Source organism: Arvicanthis niloticus, chromosome 17 (genome assembly GCF_011762505.2).
Source record: "Arvicanthis niloticus isolate mArvNil1 chromosome 17, mArvNil1.pat.X, whole genome shotgun sequence".
NCBI classification, from domain to species: Eukaryota; Metazoa; Chordata; class Mammalia; order Rodentia; family Muridae; genus Arvicanthis; species Arvicanthis niloticus.
In genome coordinates this window covers 31,182,317-31,204,218 of record NC_047674.1, presented here as the reverse complement: position 1 = coordinate 31,204,218, position 21,902 = coordinate 31,182,317, and the positions used below count along the sequence as shown (strand labels likewise).

At 50.8% G+C, this 21,902-nt stretch overlaps 1 protein-coding gene across 4 annotated transcripts; it reads left to right on the top strand.

Moving 5' to 3' along the window:
* Positions 1-426: 426 nt before the first annotated feature.
* Positions 427-21,818, top strand: Zap70 (zeta chain of T cell receptor associated protein kinase 70). Of its 4 annotated transcripts, none has more exons than XM_076915062.1 (13): positions 427-555; positions 10,238-10,648; positions 11,196-11,356; positions 17,270-17,408; positions 17,504-17,594; positions 17,677-17,720; positions 17,895-17,946; positions 18,259-18,451; positions 18,778-18,984; positions 19,849-20,041; positions 20,130-20,270; positions 20,370-20,482; positions 21,462-21,818. In XM_076915062.1, exons 2-13 carry the CDS (start codon positions 10,247-10,249, stop codon positions 21,583-21,585), a joined length of 1,860 nt encoding a protein of 619 aa, XP_076771177.1. In that variant the 5' UTR covers positions 427-555; positions 10,238-10,246; the 3' UTR covers positions 21,586-21,818. The 4 variants fall into 4 exon arrangements, with proteins under 4 accessions (XP_076771177.1, XP_076771179.1, XP_076771178.1 ...); XM_076915064.1 differs by having other exon boundaries at positions 463-607; XM_076915063.1 differs by having other exon boundaries at positions 465-611.
* The last annotated feature ends 84 nt before the right edge of the window (positions 21,819-21,902 follow it).

The window sequence follows — 21,902 nt, the reverse complement described above, 5'->3', positions numbered from 1 at the left end:
CTAGAAGAAGTCGGGATGAGCAAGCCAGTAAGCAACACCCCTCCATGGCCTCCACATCAGCTCCTGCTTCCAGGTTCCTACCCCATTTGAGTTCCTGCCCTGACGTCCTTTAATGATTAGCTGTGAAAGTGTAAGCCAGATAAACCCTTTCCTCCCCATCTTGCTTTGGTCACGGTGTTTCATCACAGCACTAGTAACCTTGTCTAGGACAGGAACACACTGAGGACCCTGCCTTTCCAGAACGTGTCCTGGATCCTTGGCTGCTACAATCCTCACTTTCCTCTTGTGTTCCCAACCCCTTGCGGCTGGTGCTGCATGACCCCGGAAATGTGCTCTGCCCCACCGGGAGCATGCGGCCTGTGATTTTCCTTCCACACAGCATTTTGTTGCTTTGACGTCAACTTCAAACACAGCTCTCTTTCCTGTCTTCACATCAAGGAAATAGGTTGAGCTGTAGAGAAAGGTGTTGGTGAGAAAAAGCGCTCTGGGGACACCAGGCCTTCCGGCTGTGCCCTGCCGTGCCCTGTGAGCTGTGGTAGCATCGAGGGTGTCCAGGTGAGCGGCCACCCTTTGGTTTTTGGGGACTGGAGCCCCCGGTGGAAGGAGTGTGAGTATGTGTCAGTTGCTTACTCTCTGTGTGAGGAGGGTGGGGTCCACGGGGGCCTGAGTCTGGGCTTGGGTAGGCTCAAGTGGTGGGGACCAGAGACTCTGAAAGTGGTGGAGCTAATGGGCACCCTTGGGGTACCAGGTCACCCAAGGGGTGCCGGCACTAGCACTACGGTGTGTTTAGACAAAAGATGCTTTCTGGGTTTCTAGACTGCAGCTCCTTGGCCTCAGCAAGCAGCGTAAGCAGGCTGGTACAATCGGCCTGTGAGCTCGGACAACAAGATGTCAGTGGCTCTGGTGAGGGACTCAAGTCAGGTTCCACTTGTAGGCAGTTCATATTAAAGGCAGGGGCGAAGGAACCATTCACTAGATTTCTGCTGTGTATCCTTGACAAGTTTCTTGGCCTCTCTGAATCTGGGTTTGCGCGCCTGTTAAAAGCAGATACGGATTTGGCTGCCTGTTAATGCTTGCCTTGTTTGTTGGGTCAGAGGCTGGAAGACGTTTCTTAGACAGTGAGGCCTGGCAGAAAATAGCAGGGTCCCGGTGGTGAATGGTCACAGTGACATTGCTCTTGTCGTAGCCAGGGCATCGAGCACACAGTAGGTGCTTACTGAGGCCTTGCTGAAAGGCTGTGGTCACCAAGTCCTAGGTTGGAAGAGCTAAGGTGCCACCTACTGATAAAACCAAAGCTTCTTTCCATTTCCCACCTGGCCTTAAGTTTCGCCTGTGCAACTCCAGCAGGTACCCTGGTGGGCAAAGCCTGGATGGTATTGAAGTTTATACTTTTAGGGCCAGGGGCCTGGGTCCATCTAAATCTTCCTGCTACTTATTGCTGTGTGACCTTGGGCAAGTCACCCCACCTCTCTGTGCTTTCACAGTTTCTGTATGCAATGCATCATTCACAGAGTCCTCATGGGGCTTGAGGGAGCACACCAGTGTTCAGGGACGTAGTAGGTGCCATATTAATTAATTGGTTGTTAGGGTGCTAATTAGATGCTAATTAGATGCTAATTATTATTATTAGCTCTTGTGGGTCTCAGGCCCTGATCACAGATTCTGGAATCTTCCACGAGGCCTGAAGCATCTGGACCACCCCATACTGACCACCCCTGCTCAGGCCCAAGAACCACAGGAATGGGGTCATGCTAATTTAGAGCCAGCTGATGCCGCCTGTCCCCAGTGGATGCTAGTGTCTGGAGAAGTTTTTGGTATTAACTTGGGCAATCCAGGCATGCAATGGGTTGATGCCAAGAATGCCATTAAACACCCCTCCACACACCTCAGCCCCTCCCTCACCAGTTCCTCGACTCTATGGGGCCCTATCCTGGGTCACTCCGATGTTTCTTACCTTTCTTTTGCTGTCCTATAGCTTGAGATCAAGAGAGCAGAAGCTGCCTTGCTTAGCGGTCACGTAGTTCCTAGAATCCAGTCAGTGGAGGCTGGGCTGGGGTTCTACAGGGTTGGAGGGACATTGCCCCACCAGTTAACAGATACTCAGCGAGCTGGATTTGAGACCGTCTCTGGCCCCCAGCACTCAAGGCCTTGACAGTCCAAGTAGCTCAGCAGTGTTGGGGTCTGTGGGGACATGGAGTTACTGGGGACTTGGCTCAGAGCTCTGCAGTCTGTCCTGCGTAGTATTGGTTGGAAATATCAGTGCCAGTTTCTGTTGGACCTCAGTGACTGTGGGTCAGGTTGGGAGCCTGGTATCAGCTTCTCCAGGCCTCAGTTTTCCCAGCTGAGGAATGGGAGTAATGGTTAATTGGTGCAGATACTAAAGGATGCCCCACAACCTTGTAAGGAATCGCTGGCCTTGTTCTCTGTGTGGGAGGAAATAGGGGCTGTGAGAGAAAAGGGGCTGTGTGGGATTAGCCTGGAGGAGCCAGGCTCCGGAGGTCACAGCAAGAGTGACAGACAGTGACTATTAGGGATGGGATGTAGGAGGTGGGGGCTGTGGAAGGCTTCCCCTCCTAGGTACCTGATGCATCCTGGGAAGGATGGTGGGAACAGGGGAACATGAAATTTCTAGCAGAGATGGGCAGCTGGAATCGTGAAGCATATAGCCAGGACAAGGATGTGGCTGGCTTAAGCCCCTGAGCAAGTTTTCTCAGCCCGTGTGCTAGAGGGTGAAGCCCCCAGGCCTCCTACTCCCAGCCCTTCTTGTAACCCTCATGCTTGCAGGCTCTTGAGGGGAGCAGTCCCTGTTCATCATAGCCAATTATAGTCCTTCTTGGCTCTGGGATGTTTAGCTGCAATGAAAAAGCAGCATGCTAGGGACCAAGATGTCAACATATTGATACATGTGTATCATTTAGTGGTAAAGCACAGGAGTTGGGTTTGGGATGGAGAGCCACCCAGAGGCTGTGCTAGAGAGAGGTCAGGGGAATAGGATGGAGACCCAAATAGGATGGAGGAAGGAGGTATCTAAGAAGTGCAGAGGCCCTGAGCTTGGGTCGTGATTGTTGAGCCCCCACCTAGGGGCTTGAGTGAGTGGACTGAGCAGGCTTCTGTGGCTGGAGGAAGGGCAGAGTGGGTGTGTTAGCACAGGAAGGAACCAGGCCTTGTGCTTGGCAGCTTAGAAGCTCTGAGCATCATCCTTGGCCCTGTCTCAGAGCAGCAGGGAGCCCAGCTTTCTGGCCAGGTTCACTCTGTCACTGGTGCTTATTGAATGATCAAGATGGGACTCTGCTGACTGACAAATACCTGCTCTGTGTCTGTAGTGAGGAGCTTGATACAGCCTAAGAAAAAGCAATCATGGCTTCAGAGGGAGTCTGGGTGAAGGTTATGGGGTCCAAAGAGGAGGGAGAGCATGGGGGGAGAGCACAGGGGGCTAGAACAGAGACACAGTGGTTCTGGATAAGTAAGAGAAAGTCTGCAGACCAGGTGTGATAGCACATGCCAGTAATCCTAGCTCTTGGCGGGTAGAGGCAGGAGGATTGGCGTATAGAAAGGCCTTGTTTCAAGAAAGGAAAGTGTGTGTGTGGTGGGGGGCTGGGAATATAGCTGAGTGGTTAAGGCTTGTCAGACCAGGAAGGGAGCTTGACATGGTGGTTGCTGAAGCCAATACCAGCTTCAGTGTCTGAGGCAGAGGAATATGTATCTCTGTTAAAGTAGCCGGAGACAGCCTGGTCTTGAGTATAGCCCAGGATGCCTTTCAGGAGGCCATCTGATGTCTACTTCACCAGCTACTTGATGTCCCTGGATTTGGCAACTTTCTCCAGGTTGGGCAGGTCAGATTCACAGCAATAGACATATTGGGGGTGGGAACATGGAAGGCCAGTGAATTTCCTGCTCAGTTCTGGGATGACTTTACAGCCCTCATATGGTCTCTGGATGCAGGGATAATGTTCTGCACATGGCCTTCATGCTCACAGTTTCCCAGAGGGGCCATCCATCAGCATCTGGGTGGTGGTAATGGTGTGGACTGTGGTCATGAGTCCCTGAATAATGTCAAGGTGGTCGTGGGTGATGTTGGCCCCGGGGACTGAGCAGTTGGTGCTCCAGGAAGTAAATGCTGACAATCCTGAATGAGTCGCACTTCCTGTGGTTCACTTGGGGCATCAGTCCAGGGGCCAGAGATGGTGACCCTCTTGGCTCCACACTGCAAGCTTTGACCTTCTTCGTGGAGCTGAAGACACCAGTAGACTCCATGTTGGCAAACTCTTTTTCCTGCTGCTGATGGTCCCCCGTTCTTGGCCTTGACTGTGCCGTGGATTTGCCGTGGATGGAGTCATACAGGAACGTGTAGAGCATGTAGTGAGGTCACTGGTGGAGCAATAACCACTTTGCAGCCATGGCAAATAGGTGCCAACCTGGGCATGTCAGATTACTCTGGCTTCACTGTCATGTCTCAGGGTACTGAAGGAGAAGGTATGGCGGTAATCCCAGGATGGGGAGGAACAAAGACCACAGTAGGCTTCTTAACCCAAGCCCTGCCTGCCTCCTCCCCTTGGGTCAATCCAGACAGGGTCAGGACAGGTGGTATGAATGAGAGTCGATGCTCTGGCTCTGAGTCCAGGTTTGCACTGAGAGGCCGCGGGTGAGCAGGCTCCTGGGAGCAGCTGTGCCACAGTGTTCTGGCCTGGCTTCAGGCAGGAGACAAAGACTCGTGCTAACATTTTGCCCCTAGCCCTTCATCTTCTGCCTTTTCTGTCATCTTCCTCTGGTGTCAGCATCTCTGACTACCGTATCCCTAAAGACTTGGTCTCAATGTCGTATGAATAGGAGAATGAGCCGTGGGGTTAGGGATTTATTTCAGTGGTTAGAGCACTTGCCTAGCAAGCGCAAGGCCCTGGGTGAGGTCCTCAGCTCTGATAAAAATAAAAAAAAGGAGAATGAGCCAGAAAAGCCAGGAAGGTGGATACAGACACATGCCTGGATGAGGGCAGCCCCGGAGCTGGCTGCCTGTTGGCGGGGCATGATTATCATAATGGCTGTCACAGTAGTAGGAAACAGGGTGAACTCCTACCTCGGGCCACCTTGGCCTTTGGTCTGAGATGCCAGCCTTGGCTTGTAGCCTTGTACTGAACTCCAAGAACCAACTCTCCCCTGCTCCTCCTCTATAACCAACATCTGACTACCCAGGCTGCACCTGTGGCCATGTGGGGCAAAGCTGCTCACACCACGTGACTGACAGTTTCCTGCCACAGCTTCCTGCTCCAGAGACCATCCTTGTTACCGACCCCCCTCCCCAGAATACATCCCCCCCTCCCTTATCCTGCAGCCTCATACTCAGTAAAGCAGCCTTAGGAGTCTCCAGGGAGGGTTGGCTGGGTCTGGGGAGACAGAGATAGATAGAGAAGGCCAGGGAGGGCACACTCAGCAAAGTCCTGCATGGACAGACATCTGGAAGTGGGTCTGAAGGAAAGCAAGTGACCCAACCTGGCTGGAGTAGAGGGCAGATGAGTTTTGATCCAATGAGGATTCTTGAGCAAAGGTGGCCATGGTGACGAATCACCTAGGAGCAGATTGCGGGCCTCAGAGCTCAGCACAAGTGGAAACAGACAGTGGAGGAGTCAGCTAACCACAGACATTCTGCGGCTGAGATCTGGACCCGTTTGTATTAATAGAAACAGTTGGTGGAGATCAAGGGAGCTGCTGGCGACACAAGCCCACATCAGGCTAGAGATCTGGCTTGGGGGAGATGCATGTACAGCTTGTAGCTACGGCGGGATGACCAAGTAAGGGGGCAAGACTGGAAAAGGGGGGGGGAGAGGGAGAGAGGGAGAAGGAGGGGGAGGAGAAGTGTGGAGAGAGACAGAGAGACAGAGAGACAGACAGAGACAGAGAGACAGACAGAGACAGAGAGAAACAGACAGAGACAGACAGACAGAGAGACAGACAGAGATAGAGAGATAGAGAGACAGACAGAGACAGAGAGACAGACAGAGACAGAGAGACAGAGAGACAGAAAGACAGAGAGACAGAGAGAGACAGAGACAGAGATACAGACAGAGACAGAAAGACAGACAGAGACAGAGAGAGAGAGAGAAAGAGAGAGAGAGAGAACACACAGGAAGTATAAGGTCCGAAGGGGTCAAGCCAGGGACTTTGTGAGGACCAGAGAGCTCTGAGACCAAACAGAAGGGAGGGGACATGACATCTATTCCCCAGAGGACCTGGCATGGAGCAGCAGTACCTCCCTAGCCAGGGATGGAGCAGGACACCAGGCTGGATGAGAGCTGAGATGGGAGTCAGTCAGATGGAGATAGGAGGGAAGCCGACCTGTCCATTCTGTTTTCCTGTTCTGTTCTACTGAGGTGTGAACACATCTAAACTCCCCATCTGCTCTTTGCTTAAAAATGGAGGTAGTTTACATCCAGTGATGTCTTCAGACTGCCCCATGGAAGAGCTCTGATCTGACAGACGTGTGCAGGGGAGAAACTGTGCTATTGTCAAACTGTAGATTTGTACATTCCCCAATTCCTTCCGGCCCCTCTAGGCGTCTCCACTCGCTGCCACTGACTGGGTCTCCTTGCTACAGTTCTGACAGGAGCCCGATTGGCAGCCACTCTTTGCTTTGGTCACTCAGCATGCCGATGCACTGTCTGCACCGGGGGCACCTGCCTCTCTCTACCTGTTGAGAAATATTTACGTCACTTTCAACGTCGGACAGATATGAATAAAAATTGCTACGAAACTCCCGTGGAGGTTTTCCTACCAGGTTCTTTTTTTTTTTTTTTTTTTCAAGGAGCCTGTAACTTGGTAGTCTCATGAAATACTCTCTTAAAAGACTCTTTAAAAAGGTTCTCTTGGGGCTGGAGAGATGGCTCCGTGTCGAAGAGCACTGGCTGCTCTTCCAGAGGACCTGGGTTTGTTCCCAGCATGCACATGGACTCATAACTGTCTATAATGCCCACCCTCCTCAGATCTCTGTGACCCACAGACATACATGCACACAAAACACTCATATACATAAAACAAAATAATTGAAAACATTAAAAGATCTTCCCTCTCCCCTCCCTCCCTTCCATTTTTTGGTTTCCTGAGACAAGGTCTCACTATCTCAGCCGGCCTTAACTGTATCCGAGGCTGGCCCGGAACTCAGTCCTCTGGCTCAGCTTCCTGAGTATGTATCACCTGGCCAGTTTGGAAACCACCTTCTCCCAGTGGAAAGGCAAAGACTACGCTGCTCATTGTGTGGGTTTCTGATCACTGCTTGCAACCAACTGTTTGGGGGCGGGGCAGCCCATGGCTTCCCACCCTGCATCTGTGTCATGTGATCAGCAGCCCTGGCTGCCTAGACCAAGGCCTCAGCCTGCTCCTGCCCAAGTATCTTCTTCAGCCTCGGCTTCTATCCCTGCCCATTCCCAGCAGACACAGCCTTTCTCAGTTACCAAGCTTATCCTTACGCCCCCCCCACCCCCATTGCCTTCATTTGCATAAGGAGGACACTGAGTCTTTCTGGGTCAGCTCAGTAGGTAACAGGTAATTGTTACAGTGAGTGAATTTTTTTTTTTTTTTTTTTTAAGATTGAAGAAAAGCAAGACTACTGAGAATGGCAAGAGTGAGTGGTCGTCTTATATTAAGCCCTGGATTTGACAGCTCACATTCTGCCCCGCTTATCAGAGAGATCGGCCCTCATTAGTCACAGATTCCGTATTTGAGAATTCACCTGCTGGCTCAACTTTGCAATCCTCAAAACAATATGGTGTTTTCCCCACGATTTGCAGATATACACTGAACGGAAAGAATTATTGAGTCACGGTTGATAACATCATGAGCAGCATAGGGCTCTGGTTCTTGTTCCTGTGGGGCGGCACAGTTCTTGGGCCTTCCCATATGAAGCAGAGGCTCTGTGACAGATCCAGATCCAGCCCGACAATGTGTATTCAGTCAGGTCTTGTGACATACACAACAGACACACACACACACACACACACACACAGAGAGAGAGAGACAGACAGACAGACAGACAGATAGACAGACAGAGAGAGAGCGAGAGAGAATACAAGTATACAGCTGACTTGGATGGGAACCCAATACTTTTAGGCAAATGCTGAAGACAATAAGACGGGAAGATCACAGGTTCAAGGCCTGCCTAGCCATACCTTTAAGCCTGGTGTATTGGTGCAGGTTTATATTTTCAGTGTAGGGGAGGTGGAGGCAGGAGGATTAAGAATTCAAACAATCTCAACAACATAGTGAGTTTGAGGGCAACCTGGGCTACATGAGAGCCCCCCCCCACCTCAAGTTCCCACCCCAATAGTGACATATTGGCCACATGGCCAGGGGATCTAAGTGTGCATTTGCCCTTCAGTTATAAATCAGTGTTTGCAGAGGTTTTTCTAGAACTGCTGTGCATAGCAAGAGTTGACCTTCTTACCCACCCCTCTTCATCCGTTGTGGGCACTTTAGGTGTTTATCAGTGCTACAGTCACAATGCCCATCATGGCCTGAACATTCTGCATGCAGATCTGCAGTTGAGGCTCAGCACTGTGTGGTTCTCCTTGACAGAGCAGATACAATGTGTCTTATTGCACACTGAGTTTTGATTAATTCAGACACTGGTGTAACCCAAGCCCAAACAAGATACAGGATTCTAGCAGCCCTCTGGGGAGTTCAGGGTAGACAATTTAAAATTATTTGCCTTTCAGATTATCTGTCTATCTGTCCATCTGTCTGTCTGTCTATCTACCTCAGATCTGTAGTTAGTATGTATATATGTATGTATGTATGTATGTATGTATGAATCTATCTACCATCTAGCTCACATTTGTCTATCATCTATCTCTCAAAACTATCATCTATGTGTCTGTCCATCTGTTCACCCACCCATCCACCCACCCACCCACTCATCCATCCATCCATCCACCTACCTATCCACCCACTCACCCACTCACCCACTTAACCATCCATTCATCCCAGTATGACCTTAAAATCATGTGACCCTCTTGCCTCAGCCTCCCAGATGCTGGGGTAACAGACCCCAGCCACCATGCTTGTCTCCCCTTCCCTCCCTCCCTCCCCAACCACACACCCCATTTTGTCCTAATGGTTGCATAGGAGTTAACAAAGTTAAATCCTGACTCTCAACCTTAATCTCTCTATGGATAGATAGTCAGATTAGTTCATGCTTTCTGAAACTGCTTCAGGAAGGTGGGGAGGGGAGGGAGAGGTGGGGTTGGGGCAGAGGGAGGGGCAGAGGGAATTACAGAAGGCCAAAGGCATCCTCTGGGAAGGCTGGGTTCCCTGATGAACAGTTGGTTTGCCTTGCTCTGCCTTACACTCTCCCCTCGTGTTTTTGTTTTGTTTTGTTCAAGACATGGTTTCTCTGTATAGCTTTGGTTGCCCTGGATCTTGCTCTGTAGATCAGGCTGTTCTTGAACTCACAGATCTACCTGCCTCTGCCTGCCGAGTGCTGGGATTAAACGCATGCACCAACAACATACAGCTTCCCTTATAAAAGATTTTTTGAGGAGATGGTTCTTCCTCATCCTTACGCTCTGGGCTAGAGGAGGAGGTCCTTCTAGCCATGGTAACCTCTTTCTCTCTTACATCATTCTTAAAATTCCAGACTTCAATCTGTAACGGTAACGGCCACTCCTATCACACTATTGACTGCCACCTTCTAAGTGCGTGTGGCCTTCGAAAGGGAATGACAGTATTTTAGGTACAATATCTTCAGCCTGAAAAAAATATAATATATATACATATATACACACATATATACATATATATCTGTATGTACACACACACATATATATATACATGTGTATATATATATATATACACATGTATATATATATATATATATATATATATATATATACATACATATATACATATAGAGTGGGTGGATGGATGAGTGGGTGGGTGGATGGGTGGGTGGTTGGGTGGGTGGATGGGTGAGTGGACAGATGGACAGACAGACATAGATGATAGTTCTGAAATATATCACACACACACACACACACATATATGTGTGTGTATATAGTATGTGTTTGGGAAATGAAGGGACAGTTCAGGGCCTGGGGACCTTCGGGGTGTCTGGATGCTGTGCACAGGTCCTCGAAAAGTCAGAAGTGGGTTTCAGACTCGGGTGGGTGCCAGGACAGGGAAGCTTCTCTCTGGAACTGATTCCTGTTCAAAGATGAGGTGCCCTGATGGTCCTGCAACGCCTTTGCACCCACAGGGCCCGGAGATGCCCGACCCCGCGGCGCACCTGCCATTCTTCTATGGCAGCATCTCGCGGGCTGAGGCCGAGGAGCACTTGAAGTTGGCAGGCATGGCCGACGGGCTGTTCCTGCTGCGCCAGTGCCTGCGCTCGCTGGGTGGCTACGTGCTGTCGCTGGTGCACGACGTGCGCTTCCACCATTTCCCCATCGAGCGCCAACTCAACGGCACGTACGCCATCGCGGGCGGGAAGGCGCACTGCGGCCCGGCCGAGCTCTGCCAGTTCTACTCGCAGGACCCCGACGGGCTGCCCTGCAACCTGCGTAAGCCCTGCAATCGGCCGCCTGGTCTCGAACCGCAGCCGGGGGTCTTCGACTGCCTGCGCGATGCTATGGTGCGCGACTACGTGCGCCAGACCTGGAAGCTGGAGGTGAGGGTGTGGCCAGAGGGGCGTGGTTGGGACGTAGGCGGCTCATGGCGGCCAGAGAGGATTGCTGTCCCCAAGGGAGCCAATGCTGTGTCTTCACTGGCTGGATTTTGAGCCCACGACCTAGAAGGAGGACGTGGTGGCAGTTTGTCTTGCGCAGCCTGAGTGATGCTGTGGTGCTTGACCTTCTATGATGGGCCTGAAGGTGCCAGAGAGGACCACGAAGGGCAGGTCTGTGGCCTACAGAAGGATGGCAGACAGGGACTATGGTCTGTAGTTCACAGCATGTGCTATGCTTGAACCAGAAATTGTGTAGGATCTTGAAGCTGATGAGCTTCAAGCTGGGTTAGAAGGTGAAGCCTGGCCACGGTGTCTCCCTGGTTGGATTAGGAAGGAGACCATAGAACTGGCAAGAGGTTCCCCCAACAGCTTGCAAACACACCCTAGTGGTGCCTAGGCGGTTGGGTTCCTTTGAAAGGTAGCAAGCAAGTGGGTTCTGGTTGCTGGCCACTTGACCACTCCCATAACGCTCCTCCCTCCTCCTTCTCAGGGCGATGCACTAGAGCAGGCCATCATCAGCCAGGCCCCACAGGTGGAGAAGCTCATTGCTACCACAGCCCACGAGCGAATGCCCTGGTACCACAGCAGCCTGACTCGCGAGGAGGCGGAGCGCAAACTCTATTCCGGCCCGCAGACCGACGGCAAGTTCCTGTATGTGGGACATGTGGTGCAGTTGATGAGGGGCCAGGTTTTTTTTTGGTTTTTATTGTTTTTCTTTTTTTTTTGGTTTTTATTGGTTGAAATCCTGGGCGCCAAGTGGGCAGACCCGAGTGTGCACGTGGGCTCAGAGAGCAGCTATGTCTGTGTGCACATGCGCAGAGGTATTTTGCTACGGCAAATTCCTCACAGTGAACTGGAAGGACTCCAGAACTGGTGCACCTACATTGAGCCTAGCTTTTGCCGCCTGCAGGCTATGGAACTTGGGCTGGGTAGCAGGCAATGGTAAGGACAGGGAGGATGGATGTTGAAGCAATCTATTCTATAGATGTCAGCGGTATCTGCCCGAGACCTGTGTAAAGAATCACAGGAATTAATACATGTAAACCAGTAGAGTGGGCAAGTTAGGTATCAGCCCTCATTCCTTGTATGACCGTGTTTGTGTGTGTCTGAGCCACACAGCTCAGTGTGTTCACAGCACAGTGGGTTCAGGCAGCTATTCATAAGTTTGTTATGGTCAGAGACTCTCTAAAGCTCTTTTTAGAAGTCCGCTGGGCATTCAAAAGCCCGGCCAGGTGCTACTTTCTTCTTGAGTGTGTTTTGTGTATAAATGTAAATTGACTGTAAATTGGAGGGATAGTTCTAATGCTTTTGAGGGAGGTATTTTTCCATCTTTCTTTCTTCACAATGTGGGGATTGAACCCATAACTTTGCATACAGTAGGCAAGCACTCTACCACTGAGATGTATTCCCAGTCAGCCCTGAGATAGCTCTTAAATTCTGACTAATGGTAATTTGCTGGGGCCGGGGATATACCCAGTGTTAGAGTGTGTGCTGAACTGGCACACAGCCCAGATCACAGGCCCCAACACCACAGTTTTAGAAAAGAGATGAGGTTCAATTTAGAGTACAGTGTGTGTGGTTTTTTTTTTTTTTAATTTAAAAAAAAGTATTCTTTTTTTTTTGTTGTTGTTGGTTTTTTTTTTGTTTTTTTTTTTTTTTTTTTTGTTTTTTCGAGACAGGGTTTCTCTGTGTGTAGCCCTGGCTGTCCTGGAACTCACTCTGTAGACCAGGCTGGCCTCAAACTCAGAAATCCACCTACCTCTGCCTCCCAAGTGCTGAGATTAAAGGTGTGCGCCACCACCGCCCGGCAAAAGTATTCTTTTTAATTATGTGAATACGTGGGTATCTGTGTGTGGTGACGCCCACATGTATGCGGGTGACTGAAGAGGTGGGAGGTGTCAGACCTGCCTGACTCTAGAGTTAGAGGCAGTTGTGACACTGGGGACCCAATGTGGTTCCTCTGCGGTAGCAGTGTGTGTTCTAACTGCTGAGCCATCTCTCCAGCCAGAGAAGACAATCTTTGAATAACTTAGGTTAAGTATCTCCCCTCCCCCCATCCCGCCTAAGAGGAAACCTTTGCGTTTGTATCAGTTAGCTTTGCTGTGTAACAAACTGTTCCCAAGTTTATTAACTCTAACCCCACCATATGTTTACAATTTTGTGAGCCCTCTAAGCAATTCTATTTAGGTCAGCTCGGCTGGGATCCAGTAGGTTGGAAGGGTGTACTGGTCAGGGTTAACACTACTGTGATGAAACACCGTGACCAAGATACTTGGGGAAGACAGGGTTTATTTGGCTTATACTTCCAACCACTGTTCACCATCAAAGGAAGTCAAGGCAGGAGCTCAAACAGGGCAGGAGCTGGGAGGCAGGAGCCATGGAGGAGTGCTGCTCACTGGCTTGCTTCCCATGGCTTACTCAGCCTGGTTTCTTATAGAACCCAAGGCCACCAGCCCAGGCATGGCCCCACCCGCAATGGGGCCTCTCTCCTCAATCATTAATAAAGAAAATGCCCTACAAATTTGACTACAGCCCGTCTTATGGGAGGCATTTTGTTAATTGAGGTTCCTTCCTCTCCGATGACTTTAGCTTGTGTCAAGTTGACATAAAACTCTCCAGACCATGTGGAGATTCGAAGCCTCCAACAGCAGAGACTGGCTCTGACTGGTTGCTATGTAGTGGAATTGTACTGCCCAAAGGTGAAGCTTGCAAACATTTTACACAACAAAAAGTTGTTTAGGACAGGCTTAGAGCTAGTCGGTCAACTGAGATAAGAGAACATCAGAAAAAACAGCCAACAGGTGAATCAAAGGCTTGTAGGAACAATGCGGTTGGGGAGCGTGGTGGGGGTGGGGTGGGGCTGTGGCAGGGGCAGTGTTAGGGAAAGCAGAGAAATAAACACAATTCAACAGTGGTAGCGTGAGGGACAGTGACTCATTTAGGGGACAGTCAAGAGACCAAGAAAAACTATGAGATTCCTGGACAATTAGTTGAGGCTGGCTTTGGCTGGAGACCCTGGCAGGTTTTCCTTGTGAACCTTTATCATCAGCTACGAGGACAGAAATGCCTGCTTGCTCCCTGGTCCTATTTGGTTAGAGTACTTCTGTCCATCCTTTAACTTTAAGGTGGTGCCTAGCTTTAAAACTAAGATGTGTTTTTCTGCAGGCAACAGAGAGATGGATTTTGTTTCTTGATCCATTCAGTCAGTCTGTGTCTTTTGACTGGAGAATTGAGGGTATTGATATTTAAAATTATTATTGGAGTGTGTTCATTGTACACCTGCATGCCAGAAAAGGGCATCAAATGCCCTTACAGGTAATTGTGAGCCACCATGTAGTTGCTGGTAACTGAACTCAGGACCTCTGGAAGAGCTGCCAGTGCTTGTAACTGATGAGCCATCTCACAAGCCCTTAGCTACACATTTTTTTTTTTTTTTTTCGAGACAGGGTTTCTCTATACAGCCCTGGCTGTCCTGGAACTCATTCTGTAGACCAGGGTGGCCTCAAACTCAGAAATCTGCCTGCCTTCCAAGTGCTGGGATTAAAGGTGTGCGCCACCACTGCCTGGCCAGCTATACAAATTTGAAGGCTATTTATGTTACAGAAAGTTTTTCTCTCTCCTTCAATCATGGCAGATAGTTTTGCTGGGTATGATATTTTAAGTTGTGTCTTAGGGTTTTACTGCTGTGGACAGACACCATGCATGGCCAAGGCAACTCTTATAAGGACAACATTTAATTGGGGCTGGCTTACAAGTTCAGAGATTCAGTCCATTATCATCAAGGTGGGACCATGGCAGTGTACAGGTAGGCATAGTGTAGGAGGAGCTGAGAGTTCTACATCTTGTTTTGAAGGCACATAGAAGATTGCTAGGGTGCTAGGATGAGGGTCTTAAAGACTATTCCCATAATGACACACTTCCTCCAACAAGGCCACACCTCCTAATAATGCCACTCCCTGGGCCAAGCATACACAAACCATCACAGGTTGGCAGTCAGGCTTTTAGATCATGGCATGCATTGTTCCAGGGTCTTTTGGCTCTTGAAGTTTCCACTGGGAAATCCGATGTTTTCTGGTGTTTATATGTGACTTGTGTATTTTGGCCCCTCCTACTACACTTTCTGTTACATATACGTAATGTTTTAATGAGATGCTGTGGGGACTTTCTTTTCTGGTCTATTTGGTGTTCTGTGAGTTCCTGTACCTGCACAGATGTGTCTTTCCTTGGTTTGAGGAAGTTTTCTTCTATGATCTTGTTGAAGAACTTATCTATGCCAATAATTTGACATTCTCCTCCCTCCCCCACTGCCCCCATATTCTGTGCCTATAGTTCCGGGGCTTGGTTTTTTTCATGGTGTCCTGAAATTACTATTTTAAAAGTGTGTGTGTGTGTGTGTGTGTATGTGTGTGTGTGTGGTCTAGAGCCTCTACTTTATCTCTGAGGTCTGATATTCTATCTTCTGCTTGATATATTCTGCATGTAAGGCTTTCCTTTGAGTTTTCTAGTTGGGCTTTTCAGTTCCATTTTCATGTCAGCTTGAGTCCCCTTCAGTGTCTCTATCTCCTGCCTGAATCCCATTCTCCTGGGCATCACTCCGGCAGCATCCTCCTCAAGCTCTCTCCTCAATGTCACGGACCTGTTTCTTAGTGTCTTTTTAAGCTCCTTGAATTCTTTGAGAAGGTTTATGATTGGCTAAATTCTGTATCCTGGAGTTCATCCAGGGCAGGGTGCTCAACCTTCCCAATGCTGTGACCCTTTAATGCCGTTTCTCATGTTGTAGTGACCCCAACCATAAATTTATTTCTGTTGCTACCTTATAACTGTAATTTGGTTACTGTTATGAATTGGGATGTAAATACCTGTGTTTTCCAATGACCTTAGGTGACCCCTGTGAAAGGGTCTTTCTATCCCCAAATGGGCCGAACCCTGCAGGTTGAGAACTAATGGTGTAGGCAATCCTCGTTGGCAAACATTTCTACAGGATTGGTAGGTTTTGGAGAAAGGATAGTGGCTTGGCCTTTCATATTGGTATTCTTGTGATGAAATCTGGGTGCGTGAACTTCCTTTGTTCTGAATTTGTTATGGAGAGGTGGGCAGGTTGGGGAAGAAAAGGTGTGTGGGAAAGTTGGGTCTACAGGTTGGACGTAGCTTTGATGGGATGAAGGCAGGTGGACAGAGGAGCCTGGGCCTTTCTCTTCCAAGCCTGGAGTGTGGGGGTAGAGATCTGTTTGATGGAAAGGCTGGATGTGACTTGGGAAGGTCCTGTGGTTTGGGGGTTAGGAGGGACAACCCTGGGCCAAGCCTAGATGCTCTATAGTGAAGGTTAGACTGTGAAGCCTAAGTGCTGGCTGTGGGACCCAAGCTAAATCTAGTGGGTTATTAAAAAGCCATAGATGGGAGGTCAGGGTACTCACTAGGCTAGACCCCAGAGGAGAACAGAGAAGTCTGGGTAACTAGAGGGCAGTGAAGGTGGCTCAGAAGAGACATGAGGGTGGTTGCAGGTAGAACAGGTCCTTGTGGAGGCCTTGGCTGCAGTGCAGGTGCAGTGGCCAGAATAGGCTGGGGTGCTGGTTGTGGGACCCAGGTTGTGGACAAATAAAGACGGGGCATTTGTGGGTACCACCAGGCTAAAGCTTCAAGGAGGGCATAGAAAGTCCGAGGATGAAATGGGGTGGTGGAAACAGTGCCCAAATGAAGGACCTCTGACTTAGCATAGCTCTTATATTATACAGTGATATGCCTCCTCCAATGAGGCCACACCTCCTCTAACAAGGCCACACCCCTCCAATAAGGCCACACCCCTCCAACAAGGCCACACCCCCTAATCCTTCCCAAGCAGTTCCACTACCTGGGGACTAAGCATAGATGATCTTTTGGGAGGGGGGCATTCTCATTCAAACCATCACAGTGGCTGAGTGTCAGTCAAGGGTGGTCAAGCAGTCTTCACACAATACTGTGTTGTTTGAGGTGTTGAATGATTTTGCCATGGGGTTTCATGTGAGGCTGCCACTGTATGATTCTCAGTATGTGTTTGATGTGTGTTTGTGTGTCTGTGTATGTGTGTGTGTGTGTGTGTATGCACACACACGTGCCCAAGCATGTGAATGTGCACAGGGATGGTGGCCATTGTGTATATGTGTGTCCTTCATGGATTATGGGTCCCTATGTCCTTCGTGGCTGAATGTACCCCTCATGATTGGGTACCCCTGAGGATAACTGTTTCTCAGAGGGTAGTAAGTGTCTCACCACCATGGAAGAACAGGTAGGTCCTGTGGATGGGTGACTTACCTCCATGGCTCCATATCCCCTGTGGGCCAGCAGTATTCCCCTGGGAAGGGATTCAAGTCTGCCTTTGCATTACCTCATGTTTCCTGTCCATTCAGCTTTCCCCTCTCTGTCTTTCTCCTCCATGGTCACCATAAGGTGCAGAAGTTTGCTGACACCCAGCAGTGGGTTTCTCACTCTCTGCTGTTGCTTCAAGAGGTTCTGGGTGTGGAGCCCATAGCATGAGGCACAGGAAGTCCCCCATGTTGCTGTAGCAGTGACACCCTTCCCTCCCTTCAGGCTGAGGCCCCGGAAGGAGCAGGGCACATATGCCCTGTCCCTGGTCTATGGGAAAACAGTGTACCACTATCTTATCAGCCAAGACAAGGCTGGCAAGTACTGCATCCCCGAAGGCACCAAATTTGACACTCTCTGGCAGGTAGGTCACGCATGTTCTGAAGAGAACCCTGTGATGGTGGGGTCAGCTTGGGGCATGGGGTGGGGGGAAACCCCACCTGACACCCCTTTCCACAGCTGGTGGAGTACCTGAAGCTGAAGGCAGATGGACTCATTTACCACTTGAAGGAGGTCTGTCCCAACAGCAGCGCCAGCGCCAGTGCTGCAGGTGAGGGGGGCAGAGAGAGGAGGCAGACAGGCAGGTACGAGGTCTGTCGCCCAAACTCACCATTCTTTCTGCTCCCCAACAGCTGCTGCACCCACCCTCCCTGCCCACCCATCCACATTCACTCAGGTGAGCCCGTGGCACCTCAGCGTTGAGACGTGGCATTGGGAGGATGAGTGCAGGGAGGTTGGGGTAGAGGGAAGAATGCCATGCTGGGGACTCTCCCTAGGGTGTACTCAGCAGGCATGGGTTTTATGAGAGGGCTGGATCTCGATAACTGTTGCTGACCCTGTGACCTTTAAGCCTCAGAGACGAATCGATACCCTGAACTCAGATGGATATACCCCTGAACCAGGTGAGCTGGAGAGGCGGAGTTGTGGGCGCGCTTATGCCCAGATGAAAGCAGGGTCCCTGGCAAGAGATGACAAAGCCAGAGCCATTGCCAGGGGTCTGCCCCGTGAACAGCGATGCTCACAGTCACTGTGCCCACCCATGTACCTGTGTCTCCCTGTGCATGCTAACATACGAGGGTGGGTAAATCATGGCTTGTGGCCATGTGTCTGAGCTTTCCCCTTCCCTTGTCCCGCTCGCTCCGCCCTGCTTGCTTCGGCCCTTCCCATCCTTTTCTAAACTGGGAGTGTGCAACCGCAACCGTATGTATACCCAGCACGCTTAGCGTCCCCAGACAAGCCACGGCCGATGCCCATGGACACAAGTGTGTACGAGAGCCCCTACAGTGACCCCGAGGAACTCAAGGACAAGAAGCTCTTCCTGAAGCGAGAGAACCTCCTCGTGGCTGACATCGAACTTGGCTGTGGCAACTTTGGCTCAGTGCGCCAGGGAGTCTACCGCATGCGCAAGTACGATGGGCCCTTTTGCCACGGCGTGGGCATCAGAGCAGAAGAGCTGTAGGACCCAGGGTGTCTGTCTCATTTGCCTGAGAAGCAGACTGCAGGGCGGGATGTGACATGATGGATGGTTACCTGCAAAGCCTGGGGACCCCTGAGAGGGAGTCACAGGCCTATGCTCGGAGGGCTTGAACTGAAGTTGTGCAGAGGGGGAACCCCTGTGTTGACAGGCCATATAGGCACTCCCTGGGAAAGTGTCTTTGGCTGAGCTAGTCCAGGCATCTCTGGGAGCTTACCCAGTTCCCACCTGTGCTATCTATGGCCATGTGCCCGGGCAGGAAGCAGATCGATGTGGCTATCAAGGTGCTGAAGCAGGGCACAGAGAAGGCTGACAAGGACGAGATGATGCGAGAGGCCCAGATCATGCACCAGCTTGACAACCCCTACATCGTGCGGCTCATCGGTGTCTGCCAAGCAGAGGCGCTCATGCTGGTCATGGAGATGGCAGGAGGCGGGCCACTGCACAAGTTCCTGCTTGGAAAGAAGTGAGCCTAGGGGGCTGCTTACGGGGGGTGGGGCTAGGGGTTAGGGTGTGTGTGTGGGAGATAGACACACACAGACAGACATATACACACAGACACACACACACACATATAGACAGACAGACAGACATACAGAGAGAGAGAGACAGACATATACAGAGACATACACACAGAGAGACACATAGACAGACATACATACAGAGACACACAGAGAGAAACACACTTAAACAGAAAGACATGAAGACAGACAGACAGACACACATAAAGACAAACACACATATAGAGACACACATACAAAGAGAGACAGACAGACAGAGAGACACAGACAGACACACAGTCAAAGATAGTCAGACACAGAGATACACACACACACAGACACAGAGACAGATACGTAGACACACAGACAGACAGACAGACACACACACACACACACACACAGAGACACACAGACAGACACACACACACACAGACACAGAGACAGACAGACAGACAGACACACACAGACACAGAGACAGACACAGACACACACACAGATACACACACAGAGACATACACAGACAGACACACAGACACACAGTACACACCACACCACACCACTTGCCTTTACTGCTTGATGGACACGCCTGCCATGTGTGTACTCTGATGCCCACACTCATACTGCAGAGAAGAGCTCCTGACTCTGTTTCCCCATGCGCACCATGGTGGTGGAAGCAGGGCCTGTGTCCAGGGCTCCTGTGAACATTGAACACCCGGCACTGCCGACAAGGACATTCTACATGCCAGCAGTCTCACCGCTGCCCAGGTTTTCTGTGCCACACCCATGCCCCGTGGGAAACAAGGCTGACCCTGCCACCCCCTCTGCCCCAGGGAAGAGATCCCAGTGAGCAACGTGGCTGAACTGCTGCACCAGGTGGCCATGGGCATGAAGTATTTGGAGGAGAAGAACTTTGTGCACCGTGACCTGGCAGCCCGGAATGTTCTATTGGTCAATCGGCACTATGCCAAGATCAGCGACTTTGGCCTATCCAAAGCACTGGGTGCTGATGACAGCTATTACACGGTGAGTGCCATCCCAGCGGTGCCCAGGTGGGGGTGGCTGGTCGGAAGGGGTCCGGGGCTCCTGTTCTAGCAGCTCCTCCCCTTCTCAGGCTCGTTCTGCAGGGAAGTGGCCTCTGAAGTGGTATGCACCAGAGTGCATCAACTTCCGGAAGTTCTCCAGCCGTAGCGATGTCTGGAGCTACGGGGTCACCATGTGGGAGGCCTTCTCCTATGGACAGAAGCCCTACAAGGTAGGCTGGGCAGTTTGGCAGTGTTGGGCTGGGGAGGTGGACCAGTGTGAGGGACGGATCCTGGCTCCTCACGTCTGCCTTTATCCCTGGCCTGAGCAGAAGATGAAGGGCCCCGAGGTCTTGGATTTCATCAAGCAGGGCAAGAGGATGGAATGCCCCCCGGAGTGTCCGCCCGAGATGTACGCGCTTATGAGTGATTGCTGGATATACAAGTGAGTTCCAGGTGGGGGGGCAGGGAGGGATGTGGCCGGACAGCCCTGGGCCTGGAGAAGACTTCATGCAGTCAATGCTACCTTTACCCTTAGTGTTTTACTCAAAGAGTCTCACCTGAGTTCTACCTTTAATCCACCCCCATCTGTGCTTGACTCACCAACACACTGGCGCTGCAATGCAGCCATGGCCACCACCAGTACACGGGTCCCCCACCTAGTCACACTGTCACCTAGCGTGTTAGTGTCCCCACGCCTGGGATAACTTTCTAGTGCTTCATTTTCAACCCCTACCAGTCAACACTCAATATCCAATGCCTTGGGAAGCCACTGGTGCTGGAGCCAAATGCTTAACGCACTTAACTCTCAGTCACTCGACCCCACCCCGACCAGATGACAAGGAGACACCCAAACAAGCCACCTTCTAGCGATTGTGAAATATGACATTCCAACATTTGATACACCGTGGCACAACGAGGTGTTGACTTTGAAGCGGTCCACCTGACAGGGATGGGTCTGTGCATCTCATTTCAACTCAGCCTAACTCAGCCTTTCTCAGAAAGGACCCCAAACACCCAAGCCAGATCCCATCCCAGCACCGCCAACCAGCTCCCACTGGTCAAACCGCTTTGATACTTCCATCCCAAACCTGTCCCTGTGTAAGCTTGTGCCTGGCTCATGTACACAGCATGGTTGTATTTGGCATCCTTGCTCGCTGTTGGGTGGTTCTGTCCGCTCTGAGCTCCAGTGCACTCTTTCTGTACCTCCCAGACAACACTCAATACGATATGGTTATCTGTGTTCTGTAAGGCGGCAGCTCTGCTTATTAAGGCTGGGCACCCCAGAATTCCATCCATCTCATACGAAGGAGACCTCATCCAACAGTCCCCCTCCTCTGTGACCCCAAAGTCTGCCCCAACTCCTCAGCTCTTGGCACCTTTCTGCCTTCTGGCTGACGCTGGGTTCTGGGTCTTCCCCACAGGTGGGAGGATCGCCCCGACTTCCTGACTGTGGAACAACGTATGCGAAACTATTACTACAGCCTGGCCAGCCGGGCCGAGGGACCTGCACAGTGTGAACAGGTGGCCGAGGCTGCGTGTGGCTGAGCCGAAAGCCTCCCCACACCCTCTGTTCCAGGATGGGTGGTGTTTGGGAGCCCAATTGACTGTCCCATGTGATTCTCCCTGCCTCATGGGCTGGGGCTGATGGGACATTGGTAAACATCACCAGTGGGCTGAGAGGATGTGTACTCCTCAAATCTACTTCCACTATTTCTGAGTGGGAGCCCAGAGTCCTCCAGGGGTCACTGTCAACATTGGAATAAACTCCATTTCTCTTCGCTTGGGAACTCTCATCTTCTCTGGGCCAGGGCCAGGAGCTTGGAAAGGGCTGGGCAATTGAATGGAATGGGTAAGAAAAAAGG

Bases quoted from the DNA above. Each gene is read 5' to 3' on its own strand.
- Zap70 (XM_076915062.1), top strand. From the start codon at position 10,247: ATGCCCGACCCCGCGGCGCACCTGCCATTCTTCTATGGCAGCATCTCG. The intron at 17,409-17,503 runs GTAGGTCACGCA...CCCTTTCCACAG, and splicing joins AATTTGACACTCTCTGGCAG to CTGGTGGAGTACCTGAAGCT. The intron at 20,483-21,461 runs GTGAGTTCCAGG...TCTTCCCCACAG, and splicing joins AGTGATTGCTGGATATACAA to GTGGGAGGATCGCCCCGACT.